This window comes from Trachemys scripta, chromosome 7 (assembly GCF_013100865.1).
Source record: "Trachemys scripta elegans isolate TJP31775 chromosome 7, CAS_Tse_1.0, whole genome shotgun sequence".
NCBI classification, from domain to species: domain Eukaryota; kingdom Metazoa; phylum Chordata; order Testudines; family Emydidae; genus Trachemys; species Trachemys scripta.
The window spans coordinates 115,000,860-115,019,468 of record NC_048304.1 but is presented as its reverse complement, the minus strand read 5'-3'; the positions used below and the strand labels follow the sequence as shown (position 1 = coordinate 115,019,468).

General features: G+C 49.1%; 1 protein-coding gene across 5 annotated transcripts in view; it reads right to left on the bottom strand.

Annotated features, from left to right (window-relative positions):
- Positions 1-4,045: 4,045 nt before the first annotated feature.
- AFAP1L2 (actin filament associated protein 1 like 2) overlaps positions 4,046-18,609 on the bottom strand; it is a 120,359-nt gene continuing 105,795 nt past the window's right edge. For 2 of the 5 annotated variants that reach the window (XM_034777915.1, XM_034777913.1), the window contains 7 exons: positions 17,677-17,788; positions 15,580-15,792; positions 15,299-15,491; positions 11,602-11,766; positions 10,343-10,536; positions 8,692-8,814; positions 4,046-7,151 (listed from right to left, as the gene is read on the bottom strand). In XM_034777915.1, the coding sequence (XP_034633806.1) occupies positions 7,125-7,151; positions 8,692-8,814; positions 10,343-10,536; positions 11,602-11,766; positions 15,299-15,491; positions 15,580-15,792; positions 17,677-17,788 (1,027 nt within the window). In that variant the 3' untranslated portion in view covers positions 4,046-7,124. Of the gene's footprint in view, positions 7,152-7,986; positions 8,815-10,342; positions 10,537-11,601; positions 11,811-15,298; positions 15,492-15,579; positions 15,793-17,676; positions 17,789-18,609 lie in introns of those variants that run through there. The other 3 variants (XM_034777912.1, XM_034777911.1, XM_034777914.1) reach the window with 2 other exon arrangements.

Here is an 18,609-nt window from a genome sequence, read left to right as displayed (position 1 = left end):
CCCCCCCCCCCCCCCGTTTCTTGACTGCCCCCTCCAGAACTTCCCTGCCCCTTCTCCTGCCCCCCCCTTACCCTGCTGCTCAGAACAGGGTGTTGGGCTCTGTGCGAGCCGGACACATGGCTAAGCTCCCCAGCACAACAAAACCCGGTCCCTGGCCCGGACCGGGTTGCAGGAGAGAGCTGCCCTTGTATCAGCACAAAGTGCTCTCGCTCCCGTTTTGCTACGCTGCATGGCAGTAACCGCTCCCAGTTGCAAAAGGGGAGGGCTGCACTTTGTGCTGAGACACTTGCTCAGAATGCAGGGCGGAGCTCCTCTCCAGCTGCTCCGGAGTCCAGCCCGGGACTTCCCTGCAGCCCTCCCAGCCGCTCCGGGGGAGGGGGGAAATCCCGGACATTGTGAGTGCTTTACAAATTCCCCCCGGACGCTATTTTTAGCACAAAAAGGAGGACATGTCCGGGTAAATCCGGACGAATGGTAACCCTAGCTTATTTGACCTGCTGTAGACAGACAAAAGAGAAACCCAGGTGGTCATGGCGGAGTTAAAGGAACCAATGTTCTACCAAATGAACAGCCGTAAATAAAAACGGTCTTACTGTATAGATCCTGACATGATGCAGGTGTGAATAACGATAGTTTTTTAGCACCAGAGAAAGCACTTGTGGGGTCTGGGCTAAAAAAAGTTACTTTGTTTAGGGGGAAAAATAAAACCAACTTAAAGCTTGAAAGGTATCAGTGCATCAAGGCTGCTTTTTAACTTCCTGGTCTCTCTATCTCAGTTCGAAAAACAAAAATGGCCCTGCACAATGCACAGACTGGCAATTTTTAGTTAAAAAGTGGAGGTGGCTTGGCACTTACACGTGGTCCTTTTTTAAATTCACTCCTGGAGCCTGGTTTGAAGTTCAACAGAAATCCTTAATGAGAAAGTATTTGATGGGAAGTTCAGACCCTAAAGATTGGGAGATTGCTCGGACCTTGCACAGTTACCAAGCAGGGGACGGGGAGGAAGTTTAGCAAAATTGGTGGTAAAGTAAAATTGGTTGGGGTGAAAAACAAAAGCTTTTTCTAGAGAGGAAAATGCCAATTTTTCACTGGGAGTAATTGGAAGTTTGGAAACTAACTAATGGGAAACAGGAATGATTCTCTCGCCGTAGGATGTTGGATGATCCCTACAGATGGTCATATGTTGTCATCAGTAGGAGAGCCTGGTCTCATGTCATAACTTGGGAAGTGAGTGCAATACATTTCATCCTCTTTAGCTTTATTTCCCTGGACCCTCCTTTTAAAACAAGTAAAATCTTGCCCTTTTGTAACTACTGAATCTGAGATAGTGTTTTCACTTTTAGGGCTAGGCGCTTCTGTCTTTACACCCCCACCGCTTCCTCAGAAGACCTGAAAAGTAACAATTTCCTAGTCTTTTTCTTTGGTTTGATGATTGCTTTCCTCTCAGAAGGTGTCTGGCCTTTGCAGTGAGATAGGTGTGTTGTTGTGACCTGTAACTGGCATGAGACGTTGAGATGAGTTGTTAACCTGTAAAAGTCACAAATACTGGGCCAATTCCTGCTGATGCCTTAATCAGACTTCACTGGGAATTTTTGCTTGTGTGAAGACAGGAGGCTTTGTCCCATACAATGTAGGTAGCTTGTTTAAACTAAGGCTTAAACAATATGCATGAATAAAGTGGAGCAATTTGGTTCTTGTCCCAAACAATGTCCATAAATATTTGAGCCAAGATTTTCTAAAATGGAAGCTTAGATCCTAAGATCCATATATAGGCATCCGAGTAAGTGGCCAGATTTTCAAAAATGCTGAGCAGACAGCTGCTCTGATTTGTTTATGTCGGACTGCGAGATGCTTCAGCCGTCAATGAAGGATTGTCCAGTGCCTTCGAAGCAAGAAGAGGGGATGGTAAAAGAAATCTGTTAAGAAAAACTCTGGGGTTATAGCAATTGATTTTTTTCCAGAACAAGTCCCGTTTGTGCTTCTGTCATATTATACAGCCTTATCCAGCCCCATTGACTTGAGTGGATATTGGATCAGTGTCTCGATGTGCAAAGATACAGAGATGATTGACAAACAGATGTATAAACACTACAGATGCATGCTATTGCAAGCTCTTCGGGGCCAGGACTATCTCTTACTATGTATTTGTACAGCATCAGAGGCCTGTTAGCTGTCTTTAGGCACCACTGTAATAATGATCCTGTATTAAATTCTGCGTATGGGATTTTCAGATGCACTTAGCAGTGGCCAGCCTCTGCACATATTGAATTCTCTGGAAACTTTGCCACAGCCTATAATGGGAGCTGAATCACACCAGCACTGAGCACTTTTGAAAATCCTACATGTAGTTTCTGTAGAACGCTATAAAATTCCCAGAGAACTTTTCTGTGAGGAGCAGGGCTAACAATTTTTGTATTTTATCAATATGTGTGAGAGTCATTTTCACAAGAAATGAGACTTTTGTACTAGATGCCTAGATGTATTGATGTTCACTGTAGTTTCTTTGATGGACAGCCTGCAGACGAATGCTGAGTTGTGTATACGTTAAAACTCCAGTAGACGCTAGTAAATAATCAAGTGATTAGCGATAGAGAGATACATATACTTAGGCATTAACTCAATAAACTGATTCCTTCAGAAAAATATTGCAGTGAGCTAAGCACATCAAATCTCTGCAAATCTGATGCAATTTAGGACTCTTGCAGAGGCCAGCCTGTGGGCCCAATCCTGCAAACGCTTACTCAACTGAGTAGTGCTTACGGGACGGCGTGTATTGGCATAATTGGAACAAGGTCTTCTGAGAGAGCATCGTGCTGCTCATGTGAGGAACACCTTGAAGGATCCAGCCCTGTGACTGGATTCTTGGCTGCATTCTTTGTTACCAGAATGATTCATGATGTGCCGTTTGTCTCTTAGTGTCTTTGTACCAGGGATGATTAATCGGACCTTTAACACCAGGTAGAGGAGAAATGGTCTATACAAGATAAGAATCACTTAGGAAAGCCAAATGCAACTGCTCCTCCCTTTTACATTCCATAAATGATGTATGGACAGAAACTATTCCTTCTCTTTGGGCTATCCCTGGCGATGGTCCACTGAATGGTAATGGACTTGTTAATTTGTATTGATATGGGCCTTTCTGCGGAGACTCTCTCAAAGCACTTTACAACCATGACCTAGCATGTCTGAGAGAAGCAGGATACATTTCCATTTTATGTACTTAGAGCCTGCCTACACACACCAAGTGCCCTGCTTTAACTATGTTGCTATGAAGTGGTACAATCCCCTAGTGTGACACGCTAGCCTGGCCTATGCACAATTTCCTTGTGTACACCTAGGGCAATAAGCTATACCAGAAGTTTAGAGGAATAAGCTATGCTGCTATAAGCCACTGTTATACTAGGCTAACTGCATCCACGCTAGGGGTTTTACTGGTATAACTACATCAGTTTAAAAAAAAAATTGCACCCTAATGGAAATAATTTGTCAGTACAAAAACTACGGGGGTAGCCCAGCTCTGAAAGGGGGTGTCGATTTGATTTCTCTGGGTTTGTGATAACTTTACCAAGGAACCCAGCACAAGTGGGGTGAAGCAGAGCTGGATAAGCTGGGCCTTACCGTGTAGTTCATGATGTTGCCGTGATACCGAGCTGAGAGTTTCAGGGAGTAAAGGAGGGATTTTATATTCCTAAAGTGGCGACTCCTTTCTCAGACACACTCAGCAGCTGCTTACTTAAGATAATGGGGTTTTTTACTTCATTTTGGAGCGCAGCGAAGGGTGGGCTAAGACCCACATTTATGGCTGATTTTATTTTCCCCCTCTTCCCCAGTGACCCTGTTCCTGGTAGTGTCAACACAAACAGCATGTCACAAGGCTGCTCCCTAGTGGACAAAAGGGATGTTAGATATTTTTTTCCCCTTCTGGGTTTGTGTCCCACTGAGGCACACTAGTTACACTGGTGCTCAGCTGGGGAGATGGAATGGCCCTGGCTTGTTCCCTTTTTTAAAAAACAACCCAACCCTGTTTAAAAAAGCAGCCCCCTACTTTAACATATTCAAATTTTATTTAAAAAAAACAACAACCTTGAAAGCGCCACAGGATGGGTCACAGTTATGCCCCAGAAAACGGCACTGAATTAGGAAGACCATGGCAATGACAGAGGCATTCACTGTTTAACGGTTTGGTGGGGGTCAGGACTCACCCAGTGGGTAGATGTGGAACGTGCTCGATGCTCTAAATCCCCCGATAAGAGTTAGTATTAGCTATAATACCTAGGAATAGCTACAGGACCACTCTGCAGCAACAGGGCACGGAGGATCAAGCCACTGGTCTTCTGGCTCTGTCTACAAGTAAGAGGCGGGTTTCTGCCACCATGGCAGGAGAAGGGCGTGGGGTGGACCAGGCCGGATGCAATGACTAACACACACTAAAGTGAAGCTCTCATGTTAGAGCAAAAAAAAGGGGGGGGGGAGGAGAGTGGCAAGGCTCTCATGGGACAGGAAATGCATGATGGGTAGAAAATGAAACTTTGGTGGGGCTAATACCCCACCTGTGTGGGGGAGAGGGAGGAAGAGAAACCTGAATTTTTGTCAGACCCTCCACCACAGTCGTGCCTTCGTCTAGGTTATATTTCTGAACGTAGCAGGGGCCAGTGCTAGGCAGGGAGTGGCTTGTGAATGCACTCCTTGTTCTCCAAGGCCCCGAGTCAGCAATGCTTGTGCTTAGGGGGAGACTTTCAAAGGCAAACCTGGCATTTGATGCCTAACTGACTGCCCTGTCTTGCCTTGCAGAATCTCCCCTGATGTGCTTTGCAGAGGCAGGGCCCTAATGCTTTCTTTCCGAGATGGTCAGGGGAAGTACTGGAGGAAAGGCAGATAAACACCACTGTACGGCTAGTGAAGATCTGAGGCTTTTTTTAAAACAATGGGAGGAGGGCTGGGTATAAATTGTGGAGTTGGCCTTCATTCGTTCCCTTTGCATTTAATCTCCCACTGAATAGAGAGTCCGTTTCAAGGTGACTTGTGGGTGTTAATTCTTTGAAGCCGCGTAAGAACCCTGTTAAATAGCTGGATCCAATGAGTCTAATACAGCAGAACCCCTTTTACCTGATCTAACTGGGAATGAGGCCAGATTGGCTAATCAAAAAACCGGAGAATACGAAAGTGTGATGCTGCCACACCACCTAGTGGCCACTGGTGGGAGTGCCTGCTTCTGGCCCTGGAGCCCTGGTTGTTCAATCAATGCTGAAGGCTAAACAGTGGAGGGTCGGCCTTCTACTTGTAGTCAGGGCCGGCACCAGGCACCAGTGCAGCAAGCAGGTGCTTGGGGCGGCCAACGGAAAGGGGCGGCACGTCCGGATCTTCAGCGGCAGGTTCCTTGGTCCCTCTTGGAGGGAAGGACCTGCTGCCGAAGAATGAAGTGGCAGCGGTAGAGCTGCCGCCGATCGCGGCCCCCCCGCCCGCCGACGCTTGGGGTGGCAAAAATGCTGGAGCCGGCCCTGGTTGTTATTCCTGTGTGTTAATTGCACCATGGAGGAGCTGCTGACCATGCACCGTGTTAAAGGCTGAGATCACTCTTGGTCTTGGAGAAACACCAGGGCTGAGGAAATCTGTCAGCATCCCCTCTTAGAACTCCTTGCCTGCTGTGCTGGTTAGCATGCAGGAGGCCATGCTGTGGAATTGGCTGCAGGGTCTGCCCCCACTGCTGGAGCATCCCTAGGGACTCCAGTCCTGAGAGCTGCCGTGACAGGAACTGTCCTTTGGTACGGCAGCCTGCAGAACCAGGGGCTCTAGAAAAGCTAATCCAACCTAGCTGGATAGTGAAGGAGCATGCCAGTTCCACAGGCTAGGAAGGCGGGGTGTGTGTGTGGTGGGGGGGGGGGGTGTTGTCCCCAGGATCCTAGCACTGTCATTGAGCTGATTATTTCATCTCCTCTCCTGTTTAAGAGCAAAATCAATGAGCAACAGTTACTATTGGAAAGGGTGGGTGGGACTCAGTCCTTGCCAACCAGGCTTCCCTCTCCAGTTGTAAAAATCCCTAAATGCCAGCCAGGGTTTTAGAGCCACCCAAAGCTGCATAATTTGAAGGGGTTGCATGCTACTCTCTCATTTTATAATAACCATTGCTAATAGGCCGTCATAGGTAACCTCCAATACTATCCTCTTGTTCTCAGTTGAGGCTCTGGCTCTTTGACAATACTCACAATTTCCATAAAGCAAGCTGAATTCAATCTCCTGGCAACCGCTTTTGGGTATATCCCTTTGAACTAGGCTCCAAAACCTGCCCCTTTATAGACAGACAATTAAGCAGGGCTCATCCTTGTATTCTGGCACGTGAAAGGCTGGGAAATGGTTCTGAGAAGTTGAGGTGGCTACGTGGTTCCTATCACTGACAGTTATTCCAAGACTTGACTTGTAGGTGGATACGGTTTTACGCTTAGCTCCCCCTCGTTTCCTTCTAACACACCTCTACTCTGATTTCCTAGGCCTGGCTAATGCTGCTTCCCATTCCATGGTGCAGGTTTCACATCTCAGTAGGAGGGGTTTTTCCCTACTTCTGCATGGACACAGGCTGGGAGTGATAGTTCCGACGAAGTGGGTATTCACCCACGAAAGCTCATGCTCCAATACGTCTGTTAGTCTATAAGGTGCCACGGGACTCTTTGCTGCTTTTACAGATCCAGACTAACATGGCTACCCCTCTGATAGTTGAGTATAGAAAGCACAGGCCTGTAAAGACAAGCACCACATCCCCCTCTGACTCTGCTCCAAGGGGAGTTCTCACTAATAAAGAAACATGAATAATGCAATGATAAAACTTCAGAGTAGACAGACGCAAACCAGCCCTCTGTACCGTAACAGTCTTGTTTACATCAATCAGGTTAGGAAGCTGATGCAAAGGTTGCCACTTGTGTTATTCTCAGCTGTGCCATGGGAATGGGCAGGATGGTTTGGGATGATCGCAGACTGTCCCACTCCTTCTGACTGAGCAAACGGCACAGGGTGGTAGAGGACAGGATAGCTTGCCGTTCTAGCCTGGCCCTTTGCCTACAGATGACTGAATCCTCTGGTCCATGTATGGGCAATTCCAGTCTTTTTAGTCCATCCTTGACAATGGAGTCGTCCTAACTGGTTCCTTTTTTCTCCCATTCCTGCCAAAAAACACCACAAACCTCCGTGAAGACAATTCTGTCCCACATGTTCCAGAAAGGAAACAAATAGCAGCATATAATCCTTCATTCTTCCACCTACAGTTTCAGGCTCACTCAGCCAGTGTTCTGAGGGGTTAAGATATTTCAGTGGCACCACTCACAGCACCATAGCCACCTAAGACACCAGGGACCTCTACACCCAGCCATGTTGGTAACCTAAAGTAGACAGCAACCACACCCGCAGTTAGGGACCGGGCCTGAGAGCGAGCGTATTGCACTGAAAAGGAGATCGGCGTTTGTGAAAGGAGTTTTAAGAAGGGTGTGAGGGCAGCTCAGCTACTTTCATAGCTTCCCCACAGGGGCATTGTGTGATAAAAGGCACTAACATGGCCTTAAGGGGCAGAGTCTGATTGGGAGATTTTACCTGTCTGGCTGCGATAGGGTAATGAATATGGGGTACAGGGAGGGAAGCCCCAAAGTGCACTAAGCACGTCACACCCCAAAGGGAAAGAGAGGTGGGTCCCTACCACACAGCGCTCACCAGCTCACTTTAGTGGGCTAGGCCTCAGTGCTCCCAACTGGATACTAATTTTGGGTACCCAGCCTCCGACTCCATCAACGGAGCCTGATCGAGCGCTGAGGAGCCCCCACCCATGAACACTGGGCCCTGTTTCGGTCTCTCAAGTTGGGCACCCAAAAAAAAAAAAAATCGTAAGTCACTTCGGGTTTGTATATTTGCAGTGTTGGGTGCAGGATATTAGTGAGACAACTTCGGTTGGTGAGAGAGACAAGCTTTCAAGCTACACCGACCCGAAGAAGAACTCTGTGTAGCTCGAAAGCTTGTCTCTGTCACCAACAGAAACAAGTCCAGTGAAAGGTGTTACCCTACCCACCTTATCTCTCTAGTGTTTGTGTGGCCCTCTACTTAACATAGGCCACCACATATCACACACACCCTTTTACAGAAGTGCCCGCTGAGGCTGAGAGGGGTTAAATTGCTGTCTCAAGGTCACGCAGGGCGTGAAGCTGGGAAGCTGCTCCTGTCCTGTGTCCTACGCATACAACGTGAGCTGTCTTCACCTTCCCTCGCTATGCTTCAAAGATCAGGCAAGTTTCTGAAGAAGGGAACGTTCAACGGATAGATTGTTAACGCTTGGGTTTTTACATTGTGCTGCCTTCAGCATGACCGATACTGCTCAGCTCAGCGTGGTTGTGTAAATACAGAAAGTGTTCTAAGAGCCATAGCAAGGAAGTTAAATTGCAGTTAGAAGATGAAGATGCCTGTCAGGATGCAGACACCCACCAAGGCAAAACCATTACCAAGGCAAATCAGCTCTGAGCAACAGCCCAAGGCGCAGAAGAACGGGTCTCGTTCCTGCCCGTCACAGGTCAATCGCAGTCTGCAGCCGCTTCCCAGTGCTCAGAAGGCAAGACTGGAAGCAAAGGATTTTGAAAGAAGAGAATGGAACCTAATGATGCTGAGTATATGCATCTGTTCCAAGGGGATTCGTTTTGCTCCCCACGTTAAACTGGGCCTTACCTTAGCTTTCTGTAGAACTGTCCCTTTCCCTGTAACCATGATGGATAAAGGCCTGTTTTTTAAAGCTGTTGCCGAGTTGACCGGGGAGTGCTCTGGGCTACTTGTCGGGCTGGCCATTTTGACCTGTATTTACAATAAACGTAATAGTCGTCACCACGATGATTTTGTGTTACTAAAATTCTCGCGTCATTAGCCACCCGCTGGAAAATAGTTAACCACTCGGCTGAACTCTAAGAGCCCATTCGTGCTGAGGCATCAACCCAGCAATGAGGCTGAATTGTAGTGATGCAATGGCATGAACAGGAGTGTCACATCATCAAGAGGCAAACTGGGGATTACACTGTGGCTCTTTGTGGCTCAATTTTTCAAGGCTGAGTCCCAATGACCCAGTCCGTCTTTTTGGTCTGTAATTTCTATATTTATTAACCAAGTGCACTGCTGGCTACCACGCTCTTTGGCCTCAGGCATCAATACGGACAAGGGCTACAAGACGGGATGGACACAAGCTGCAAAGTTTGGCTCTAATGAGCTTAGGTAGTTACTGGCCATTAGTGTAGTATCTCAGCACGCCTCACGCTCTTTAATGCAGCTTTTCTCGCAATACCCCTGTGAGGCAGGGCAGTGCTATTATTACCACTTTGCAGATGGGAAACTGAGGCACAGAGACACTCAGGCCCACAGCCTCAAAAGGTATTTAGGCACCTACCTCCCCCTTGAAATCGGTGGGTTAGTCAGTGGGCACCTAAATACCTTTGTGGGTCTGGGCCTAAGTGAATTGCCCAAGGTCATACACACAGCGGCAACGCGACAGGGTGTGGGGGGCACAATTTAAAGGTTCGGCGACCCCCCTGAACAGCTTGGGTTACGCTCCCTCCCCCACCCCCAATAAGCAATGGTCCCTCCCTGCAGCACCCAGCTGTTGCGCCTGCCTCTCCCCGTGAGGGGGTGCAGCTCACCCGGCCTCCGAGGTCATGTGACTGGCTCAGCTCCGCCAGCTGCCGCACAGGAAGGGGGACCGAGCAGGGCTGACTCTGAGTCAACACATGCAGGAGCGGTCCCGCCCCAAGTCCCTGGAGATGAGGTGGTTTCCAGCCATGGCTTCCAAGGGCCCCCAGCTGGGGGCTCCTGCGCATTAGCCACCGCGTGGCCCTGACTAAATCCCTCCCGGTCCCTGTGCGAGACCCGAACAAACACCAGGGCAGGCGCCCGGCCCCATAAGCCTGCAGTGACCTCATGGTGGTGGAATTTGCCCCTCACGTGTGGCCCTAGTGACCTGGCTGGAGGGTTGCAAAAAATAAAAATATAAATCCTGGCAGAAATCTGTGGGGTCATGTGACCCTGTGTGTCCCTCCCCTCCACACACACGTCACCTCTGCATGCACAAAGCCCGTGGCAGAGCAGGGAATTACATTCAGGACTCCCCAGGGCCCAACTAGCACCTTTCATCTCTCCTTATCCACAGTGCAGAAGCGGCAGGATCTGGGCTTCAGGTCTGGGCCCATCCCTATTTCTGAGGCTGCAATCCTAAAATTATATAGTATTCGCTACCGCAGGGGAGATGTAAAGCACTTCAGGTCCCCAGAGCCAGGCCTTGATTAGCAACTCCCTGCCACTTGGCTGGGAAACAGCAGCTGCTTAGCACGGCACGTACCTTGGGGCTTGCGTTCTCCAGGTGTGTGGTGTCCACAGTTGTGCCAAGTGTCACCGGGCCAGACTCTGCTTTCTTCAGGTTCTCTTTCACTTCCACAAGGCTCAGCTCCAGGTCAACCCTCCTGCTCTCTTTCTTTTTGCACTCCTCATCTATTTCCTTCAGCTTCTGCTCCACATTAGCCATCAGGCTGCTATCTGCAGAGGGAAGACCAAATAAATACACACCCCCAGCTGAGCCGTGGGGATAACTGCACGCACAGATCTCCCGTGCATGTGCTGCTTTTCTCAGGCAAGACTGAGGCGGTCAGTGGATTCCCTGCATTTGTCAGCAGACAGAGTGTGAGAGAGAGCAATTACCTGTGTACCAATCCTTGACGACTGTATTGTTAGAGGAGGATCTGGGCACTTGTCCCTCCATAACTAGATTTGCTGGGATTGGGCTGGTTAGTATGTGTGACGGGGGACTCGCCTGACTTCGTGAGGGAGGCATAGTGATCGGAATAAGAACACTTATTACTGTACAGTCCGGTGTCCCTTGTAACACGCAGAGTATGGTTATGTCTGCTGGCAGCCTCATGCCCTGGCCCCAGCCACTAGTGGGAGACAGTGTCAGACATGCTCAGCCTGTGTATTCGACAAGGAATATTCCGAATCGTACGTGACTAACTGCATAGACTCATGATAACGAGTTAGGGGTCCTTCTCCTCCTAGCTCAGATGCGTAGTGAGTGACCCACACTTAACACTAAATGGTTGGCACTACATCACTAATTCCCAGGGCCTATTCCCACCCCCACTCTAGTCACCATTATGTGAGTCAGTGCAGAGTGCTATGTGGCGCTTAGATATCCATGGCACCTCCATCACTGCAGTATCTGAGCGCCTCACAATCTTTAATATCGTTATCCTCACAATGTCCCTGTGAAGTGGGGCAGTGCTACTATCCCCATTTTGCTAATGGGGACCTGAGGCACAGAGAGGCCCAAAGGCCTTGAGGCAGCTAACTCCCACGGAAATAGTACCTTAGGCCCAGAGCCTCAAAGGTATTTGCTAAGTGTCTGGCCCAAGGTCAGGCAGGAAGTCAGTTTTGGAGCAGTGAATTGAACTTGGGACTCCCAAGTCCCAGGCTAGTGCCTGAACCCTGGATGCATCCTTCCTCTCCTGCAAAAGCGCCAGATGGCGCTCCTGATGGTCTCTCTGGCAGTACCTAGGTCTGTTTCAGAACCTGCTCCTTTGAGCTGAAATTTCCCTGGGCTCCTACCTGGGCAGCTAGCTAACGTCTCTTTCAGCTCCCGTCTCTCCTTCCGAAGCTGGGTCAGCTGAGACCGGATTTCCTCCTTTTCCTTCTCCAGCCGCTCCTTCTCCTCTGTGTACCGCTTCACCTCAGCTTCCATCCTGTTCTTGCCCAGTTTGGTTTCTACAGGCACTGCAAACACATCAGCAAAGCCACAGACTTAGCCAGGGACAAGGCTAAAGGGAAAAAGTTTTCAGAGTCGTCATGTATCCATGAAAGCAAAGCAAAGCAAAGCAATGTACTCCAGAAAGTAGAAAGATCACTTAGGCCTGATATTCCACCATGCAGCTTCAGTGAATTAAATTCTCAAACACCCCTGTGATATATTGTCTCTATTTTAATGATGGAAAAAACAGTCCCGCCTGGGTGACATTTTTCAGCCAAAAATGTTTTCCAGTGAAAAAAAACAGTTTTGGCAACTCCGAAACATTCCATGAATTCATGTCAGTTTTGCCAAATTGTTTTGATTAAAAAAATAAAATCAAATCACAAAACAAACGTTTAGTTTCGGTGTTTTGGAAATGAGCCATGTCAGTTTTTCAGTTGAAAATGAGTGGTTTGACATTTCTTTTTATTTTATTTAAAAAAAAAATGTTTAAAAATGGTTGAACTAGAAATGGAATGGTTCGACTCTGTCAAAACATTTCACTTGACCCACAACATTTTCCCCCAACTTTTCAATTTGTCAAAAATTTCAAAAAGTTTTGTTTTTGGATTGACCCAAAATGAGAATCCTCCCACCCCAAAATTTTTGGCTTGCCGGCAGACTGAAAAAATCCCTTATTTTCACAGCTCTAAAACAAAAAGGCATCAGTGGCAGAGCCAGGCTTAGCAATCAGGAGTCCCTGGTTCCCTGTCCTGTGCTTAAATCACTAGGCAATACCATCATGACATATTCCAGTCATCCCTGGAGAGCGGTTTCTAGATAGAAAAATACTGTAGTTTAAAGACACAATTGTATATGAGCTTTTAAAGGACACAACCAGTTTAATAACAACACTGCTCTGAAAACAAGCCAAGGCCCAGCTGTTCAGGTATCGCTGGTGATTTTGGGGACATCAGTTGCTGAGTGCCCACCCTGAATCACCTGAAAGGATTTTTTTCAAAAAGAGCTGAGTTCCCATCCTCTGGAAAAATTAGGCCTCTCGGAGGTGACTCAAGTTAGGCACCACTAAACTGCAGCACCCAAAATCTCTAGTGACTTCTGAAAGTCTTGGCTCGAAAGTTTGTAGAACCACTACTCCATGGCTTCTAAAGCCAGCGCATCTTAACTGAGGAGCAGCACCACACCGTCATCCTGGGTATGCAAATTTGGAGGGGCGGGGAACCGGAATCCTTGTTTTGAAATGTTAACACTGGCGATTTGGGGGTGGTCGGGGCAGGGAGGAGAACTGGAGCCAGGTTTACAACAACGTGGAAGGAGGTGGCTCCCTAATTCGTACACCTAAACTAGCTGTGTTTAGAGAGGGGACACTGCAGGCCTTGCCATATGTCTGCTGAGAGTCCCAGAATGTACTTACTCCTCCTGACGGAGGTTCCAGCACCTCTGGACACAGTTCGTGCTTCGTGCCAGGTCTACATCCCTTAGCTTTTAGGCCCCGTTAGGAATAGGCTGTGTCTATCTGTATCTTGAACACGGTGTCAGTGTTTAACGTCTATTTCCGTCTCCCTCCACATCCAAACTGTGGCCACATCCTGTCACCCACCATTCTCCCCACCTCCCTCCGCATTTCCTTCCTGTCCCAGCGGCCAAAGCATTCATCCACACCTCAACTCCTTCTCCTGCACCATTGATACTCAGGTCCCTCCACCCTCCATCTGAAACACTGCAGCCTCTCTCTTACCGACCACTTCAACCACCCTGTCCCATCTCTGAATCGCTGGCTTTCCATTGCGCTACACATCCAACACAAACATCTTCTCCTTCCCTTCAAGGCCCTACAACATGCAGCCTCTGCCTACATCTCTGACCTGGCCTCCTCCTGCTCTCCCTTTACCTCTCCTCTCCCCACCAATGCCACCAGGTCCCCTTCATTGTCTTCTCTCACCTCTGTCTCCATGCGGCACCTTATGCATGGAAGCCCTTCCCCAACCCATCTGCCAAACCACCTCCATCTAATCAAGTCCTCTTCTCACTTCTTCCCTCACCCTGGGAGATGTGGGGAGGAGGCAAGATAACCACTCAGCTCTCGTGTCTTACTGAATAACCATATGAGCTTATTATGGTCCCCCTTCCTCTGCTCCTCCCCACTTCCGTTGTCTGTTTATGGCTTGCACTTGTTGTATCCTGTTAGTGAATGTGACTTTGCTTCTTTCATGAGAGGCCAACCCCATTTTTGGCCACTCAGAAAGTGTTATGAATACATGAAACAAGTGTCTACGCCTTTAGCCTTATCCCCTTCAAGGGGCTCTCCATGGCACAGATTCTTGCAGCAAAGATCCTTTAAGCCCATGTCTGACCAAGAAACCAAGTGAGAAGAGGCTTCAGACCCCTTTCCTCTTCACTACCTCTCCTTGGAGGGGTGTGGTTCTCTCTGGGGCATTTACCCAAGCAACAGTAACACTTGTTTGGTCTTCTTGAAAGCAAGATTTATTAAAAAGAGAGAAATGCATTTTAAAACAAAAGGAACAGTTTTCAGAACAAAGCTAGATCCAAGCGTTGCAAAAGTGAATCTGGATATGGTCCCCTCAGTTTAGTTACAGTGAAAAGAAAAGACGTTCCACATTTCAAGACATAGCATTCTTCCCTCTGACTCTCAGGGTCAGACGTACCCTCTGTTTTCTGTGTCTTAAGGATCTCCTTTTTGTGCCCAAGATCTGCTGTGCAAGCCCCGTGTCAATCCTTTTCCGCGTTCAGCAGCTCTTACAAAATGGTTTAAGCCAGTTGCTGTGGTTTATCATCATCATACTAGATGGCTCCTACCCACACTCCACCCCATGGCCCCCTCGGAGGAAGTCATCATCCTGTCTCAAAGGCAATATCCATTGTATACTTCACAGTCATTCTCCCTTATTCCCATTGTCCTTGGGAAACTAATCTGGGGGAGGGATTCCTGGTCTCTTGCCTTTTGAGAAGGTTGGTTGGAAGCTGTGTGTCCACTTGAAGGCAGACTCATTTCACCTTTGTATCCTTCCTCTCCCCTGATTTAAGCAGCGGTGTTAATTTTGAGACCAAGCCGACATCTCTCTCAAAGGCAGTGTGGATTTTTGCCTTTACCACTCCCTCTTGCCAAGCCTTCTGCTTTACATTATCTACACATGCCCGAGCCAAAGTTGCAAGCGTCCACTGCAGACCCACTTTACAGGTTTGGCCCAGCTTGGCGTTGTGGGTCCCGAACTCATCAGCACACACATTTCTTTCTTTCTTTTGCCCCCTACCATGCTTGGACCTTTGGAGCCACAGCTGAGGTCACCAAGCAGCCATTTTGCCGTAGCCAGAGGGAGGAAAAGCAGCGATCCAGGCTGAAATGGCTGCACAAAGGTTTGGGCACTATTCAGTGCCCTGCAGGGTCAGGCCCTTACTCACCACTAGCAGATGAAAAACCACCATAAGATCAGCCAAGTGCAGAAAACTTTCAATTCTAGTGGTCAGATAAGTGGTGGACTTTGTGCACCCATCCACCATTCCCTTTGGCAGCACAGTTAAGTCGTCTAGTGGACCCACCTGTATTTGCCACCTTGGGCCATTCCACTTTCTCTCTGGGCGCCGACGCTAACTGTGGACTGGCCGTAACTGTGCGAGAGGCTTTGATGTCAGGACTGCTCTGGGGGAAGGCGATTTTATGCTGCTGCATCTGGATTTTGACAGTGGTTGTCTTTGATGGTGACTCTTCCGGCTCCATCTTCTCCTGAAGTGTCTGTTGAGAGAAAAATGTTAGGATTGAATTGGCAGTAGGGACTAATCAACTGATGACTAATCAACTGTCACTGGAGTCGTTACAGCACCTGGTCTGGGATTTCCATTGACGTTCTACGGGGCTCTGCTTCCTTAGCCAATAGGGGTGTTTCCGTTCCATAGTCTACAGATGGAGAGAGTGGAGGTGACGTCTGTGCCGGTTTCCTGCCAGCAGAGTGCAGGAAGGATTTAACCGGTGTGAGGTCTAGGTACACTTTGTCTGGGTCCTCTTCGTCTTTGTTTTCACTTTGGGGTATTTCTTCCTGCAAAAGAGAAAGTATAATCTGAAAAGAATCCTGACTAAACCCTGCTGCCAGGCACAATCTCAGTCTCACGCTAGGAAGCAACAATGTTGACTTGGTTGATTTGGGGGTAACATTTACATACGCGCCTAAGTCTAAGGCCCAAAGTCTCATTGAAAGCCAGTGGACTTGGACTCCTCATAGGATTTAGGTGCTTTTGAAAATGTTACCCCCTCTCTCTCTCTCTGTTTTTTTCAAATGAATTGAATGATAGCAAAAAGTGTTGGCCTGAGACCCACAGTGAATGGAAACCAATTTGTTGTTATCCTCAGGTCTGGTCTAGTATGGGAAGGAGCAAGACAAACTTCTTCACGCTGTCCATCCTAAGTAAAGGGCCAATGTTCATGCAAGAGCCTGTCTTCCTGGTCCGTGGCCATTCCAACGTTTGCAATGATGTGTTGGTCAAGGTTCTGCACTCAGACCACCAGCCTATTTCACTCATACCAGTGAACAGCTGTTAAATGGCAACAATTTTCGACCTCGACCCTTCTGGGCTGAATTCAAAGCAAGCAAGCCAGACAGGAAAGACTCTGTATTCCACTAACAATTCCCTAAGCCATGCGAGTCCAAGTTATTGCTTTTGAATAAACAAGCTAGGTAAGCAGGTAGGCACACTCCGCAGGGAAGAAAGGGGAATTTTCCCAAAAGATTTAGCAAATTTCCCAGGGAGCAAAGGGAGTTTGTCTTTCAGTGGATGCTTAAAAAGATCTCCCCTTGCACTGCTGAAGCAAACCTTGGCTGTACAGTGAGAAATCACTATCCTTATAATGAGAGGTATCTGCAATTCAAGCAGCCTTTATCCTTTAGCCCAGAAGTATTTTGCTGCCCTGCTCTGCTAGCCAAATAGCCATGCGTGAGACTGTCTTCAGCAGATTGTAGCTGCAACGCTACCATCTAGAGGCCACAGGGTTCAATGCAATTACTTGTCTCAGGGCATGGCTACACTTGCAGTTGTAAAGCACTGGGAGTTAAACCCGCCTTCGGAGAGCGCAGCAGGGAGAATGCTGCCGAGTCTTTACACTCTCAGCTGGAAGCGCACTGGCATGGCCACATTAGCAGTTCTTGCAATGGCCACAAAGAGCAGTGCATTGTGATAGCTATCCCAGCATGCAAGTGGCTGCAACAGGCTTTTCAAATGGGGGGGGTGAGGGGGGTGGAGTGTGACAGGAAGTGTGTTGTGTGTATGTGGAGGGAGAGAGTGTGGGTTTTGGGGGGGGCTGAGAGCATGTCAGCATGCTGTCCTGTAAGTTCAGACAGCAGCAGACCTCCCTCCCCCCACGCCTCTCTCTCAAGCAGCATTCCTTTGTTCTGGAGCAGATAAGCAGCCAGCTGTCAGAAACGGAGCTTTGAAAGGGCATATCCGCATTCCTACAGTGAGTTCAAAACAATGACAAGAGTGGCCACTTGACTTAAGGGGATTATGGGACGTTTCCAGAGGCTGATCACAGCGCAGTAGTGCAACACTTCGTTCACACTGGCACTGTGGTGCTCCAGCCGGGGCGCAGCAAACGTTATTCCACTCACCGAGGTGGAGTACCAGCAGCGCTGTAGCCATGGAGTCAGAGCGCTCTACGTGCCTTGTCAGTGTGGACAGGTAGTGAGCTAGGGTGCCTGGGGCTCCTTTAATGCACTGTTACTCGCAGGTGTAGCCAAGCCCTAAGAGTCTGAGTGCTCTCTAGGGACTCCCCCCCCCCCCCCCCCCCCCCCAGGTATTCAGCCGGCAGATCAGCATCACCGCGGAATCACAACAGCTTTAAAGCAACTCTCATTCTTTCAGCTGCTCTGAGAAAAGGAATAAGCATGTGGCCCGACTAGCAGAAGGCTGCTGCCATTGTAAAGCCATACCATGGTTCCTTCCGGCGGGTCCACATCATCATAGAGTTCCTCCTCCTGGGTCCTTATCTTCGGCAGGTTATCGATATAGGTGTTGGGCTCACAGCACTTCCTTTGCATTAAGCTGTAAATCCCAAGGCGACATACTTTCAAAAGCTGCAGGTCGTCCCCGCCCCCGTGTTCCACCAGGGCTGGGAATCTACATGCTGCAGTGGAACCTCCAGCGCCACCCCTACGCGCCAGGCGCTCCAGAGTCTGCCCTCCACACTGACTCCACTGCCAGGGGTATCCTCTGTGGCCGAGGTAGGATTTGCTCCTTAGTGCAATCCACAGTCTCCTTGCCTCAGTCCCGCTTGTGAGCGACAATGGAGGAGAGCGAGCACCACACTGCCTTCCTGAGAGCCCAGCGAGGTGTCTGCCGCTGAGCATCAGGAAAACGTGATCTGCTGCTCTTCTTTTGAGATCAAGTGCCTCATGTGTCACACATAGGGTTACCATACGTCCGGTTTTTCCCGGACATGTCCGGCTTTTTGGTAATCAAACCCCCGTCCGGGGGGGAATTGCCAAGAAGCCGAACATGTCCGGGGAAAAATACTTCCCCTCCCGTGGCTGCTGTGCTCCCTACCTTGACTCTTCTGCTCTGTTTAAAGCCAAGCTGCCCGAGCGCTACTGGCTTCAGGCAGCCCCCTTGCCTCCGGACCCTGAGCCGCCGGCCAGGCACTTCCCCTCCCGGGCTCCGGGGGTGCAGGGTCCAGAGGCACGGGGGCTGCCCAAAGCCGGTAGCGCTCGGGCAGCTCGGCTCTTAAACAGAGTCGAAGAGTCAGGGAAGGAGCACAGCAGCTGGAGCCCGGGAGGGGAAGTGCCCGGCTGGGGGCGCAGAGTCCGGAGGCATGAGGGCTGCCCGAAGCCCGAGCGCTACCGGCTTCACGGTTTGCCGGGCAGCCT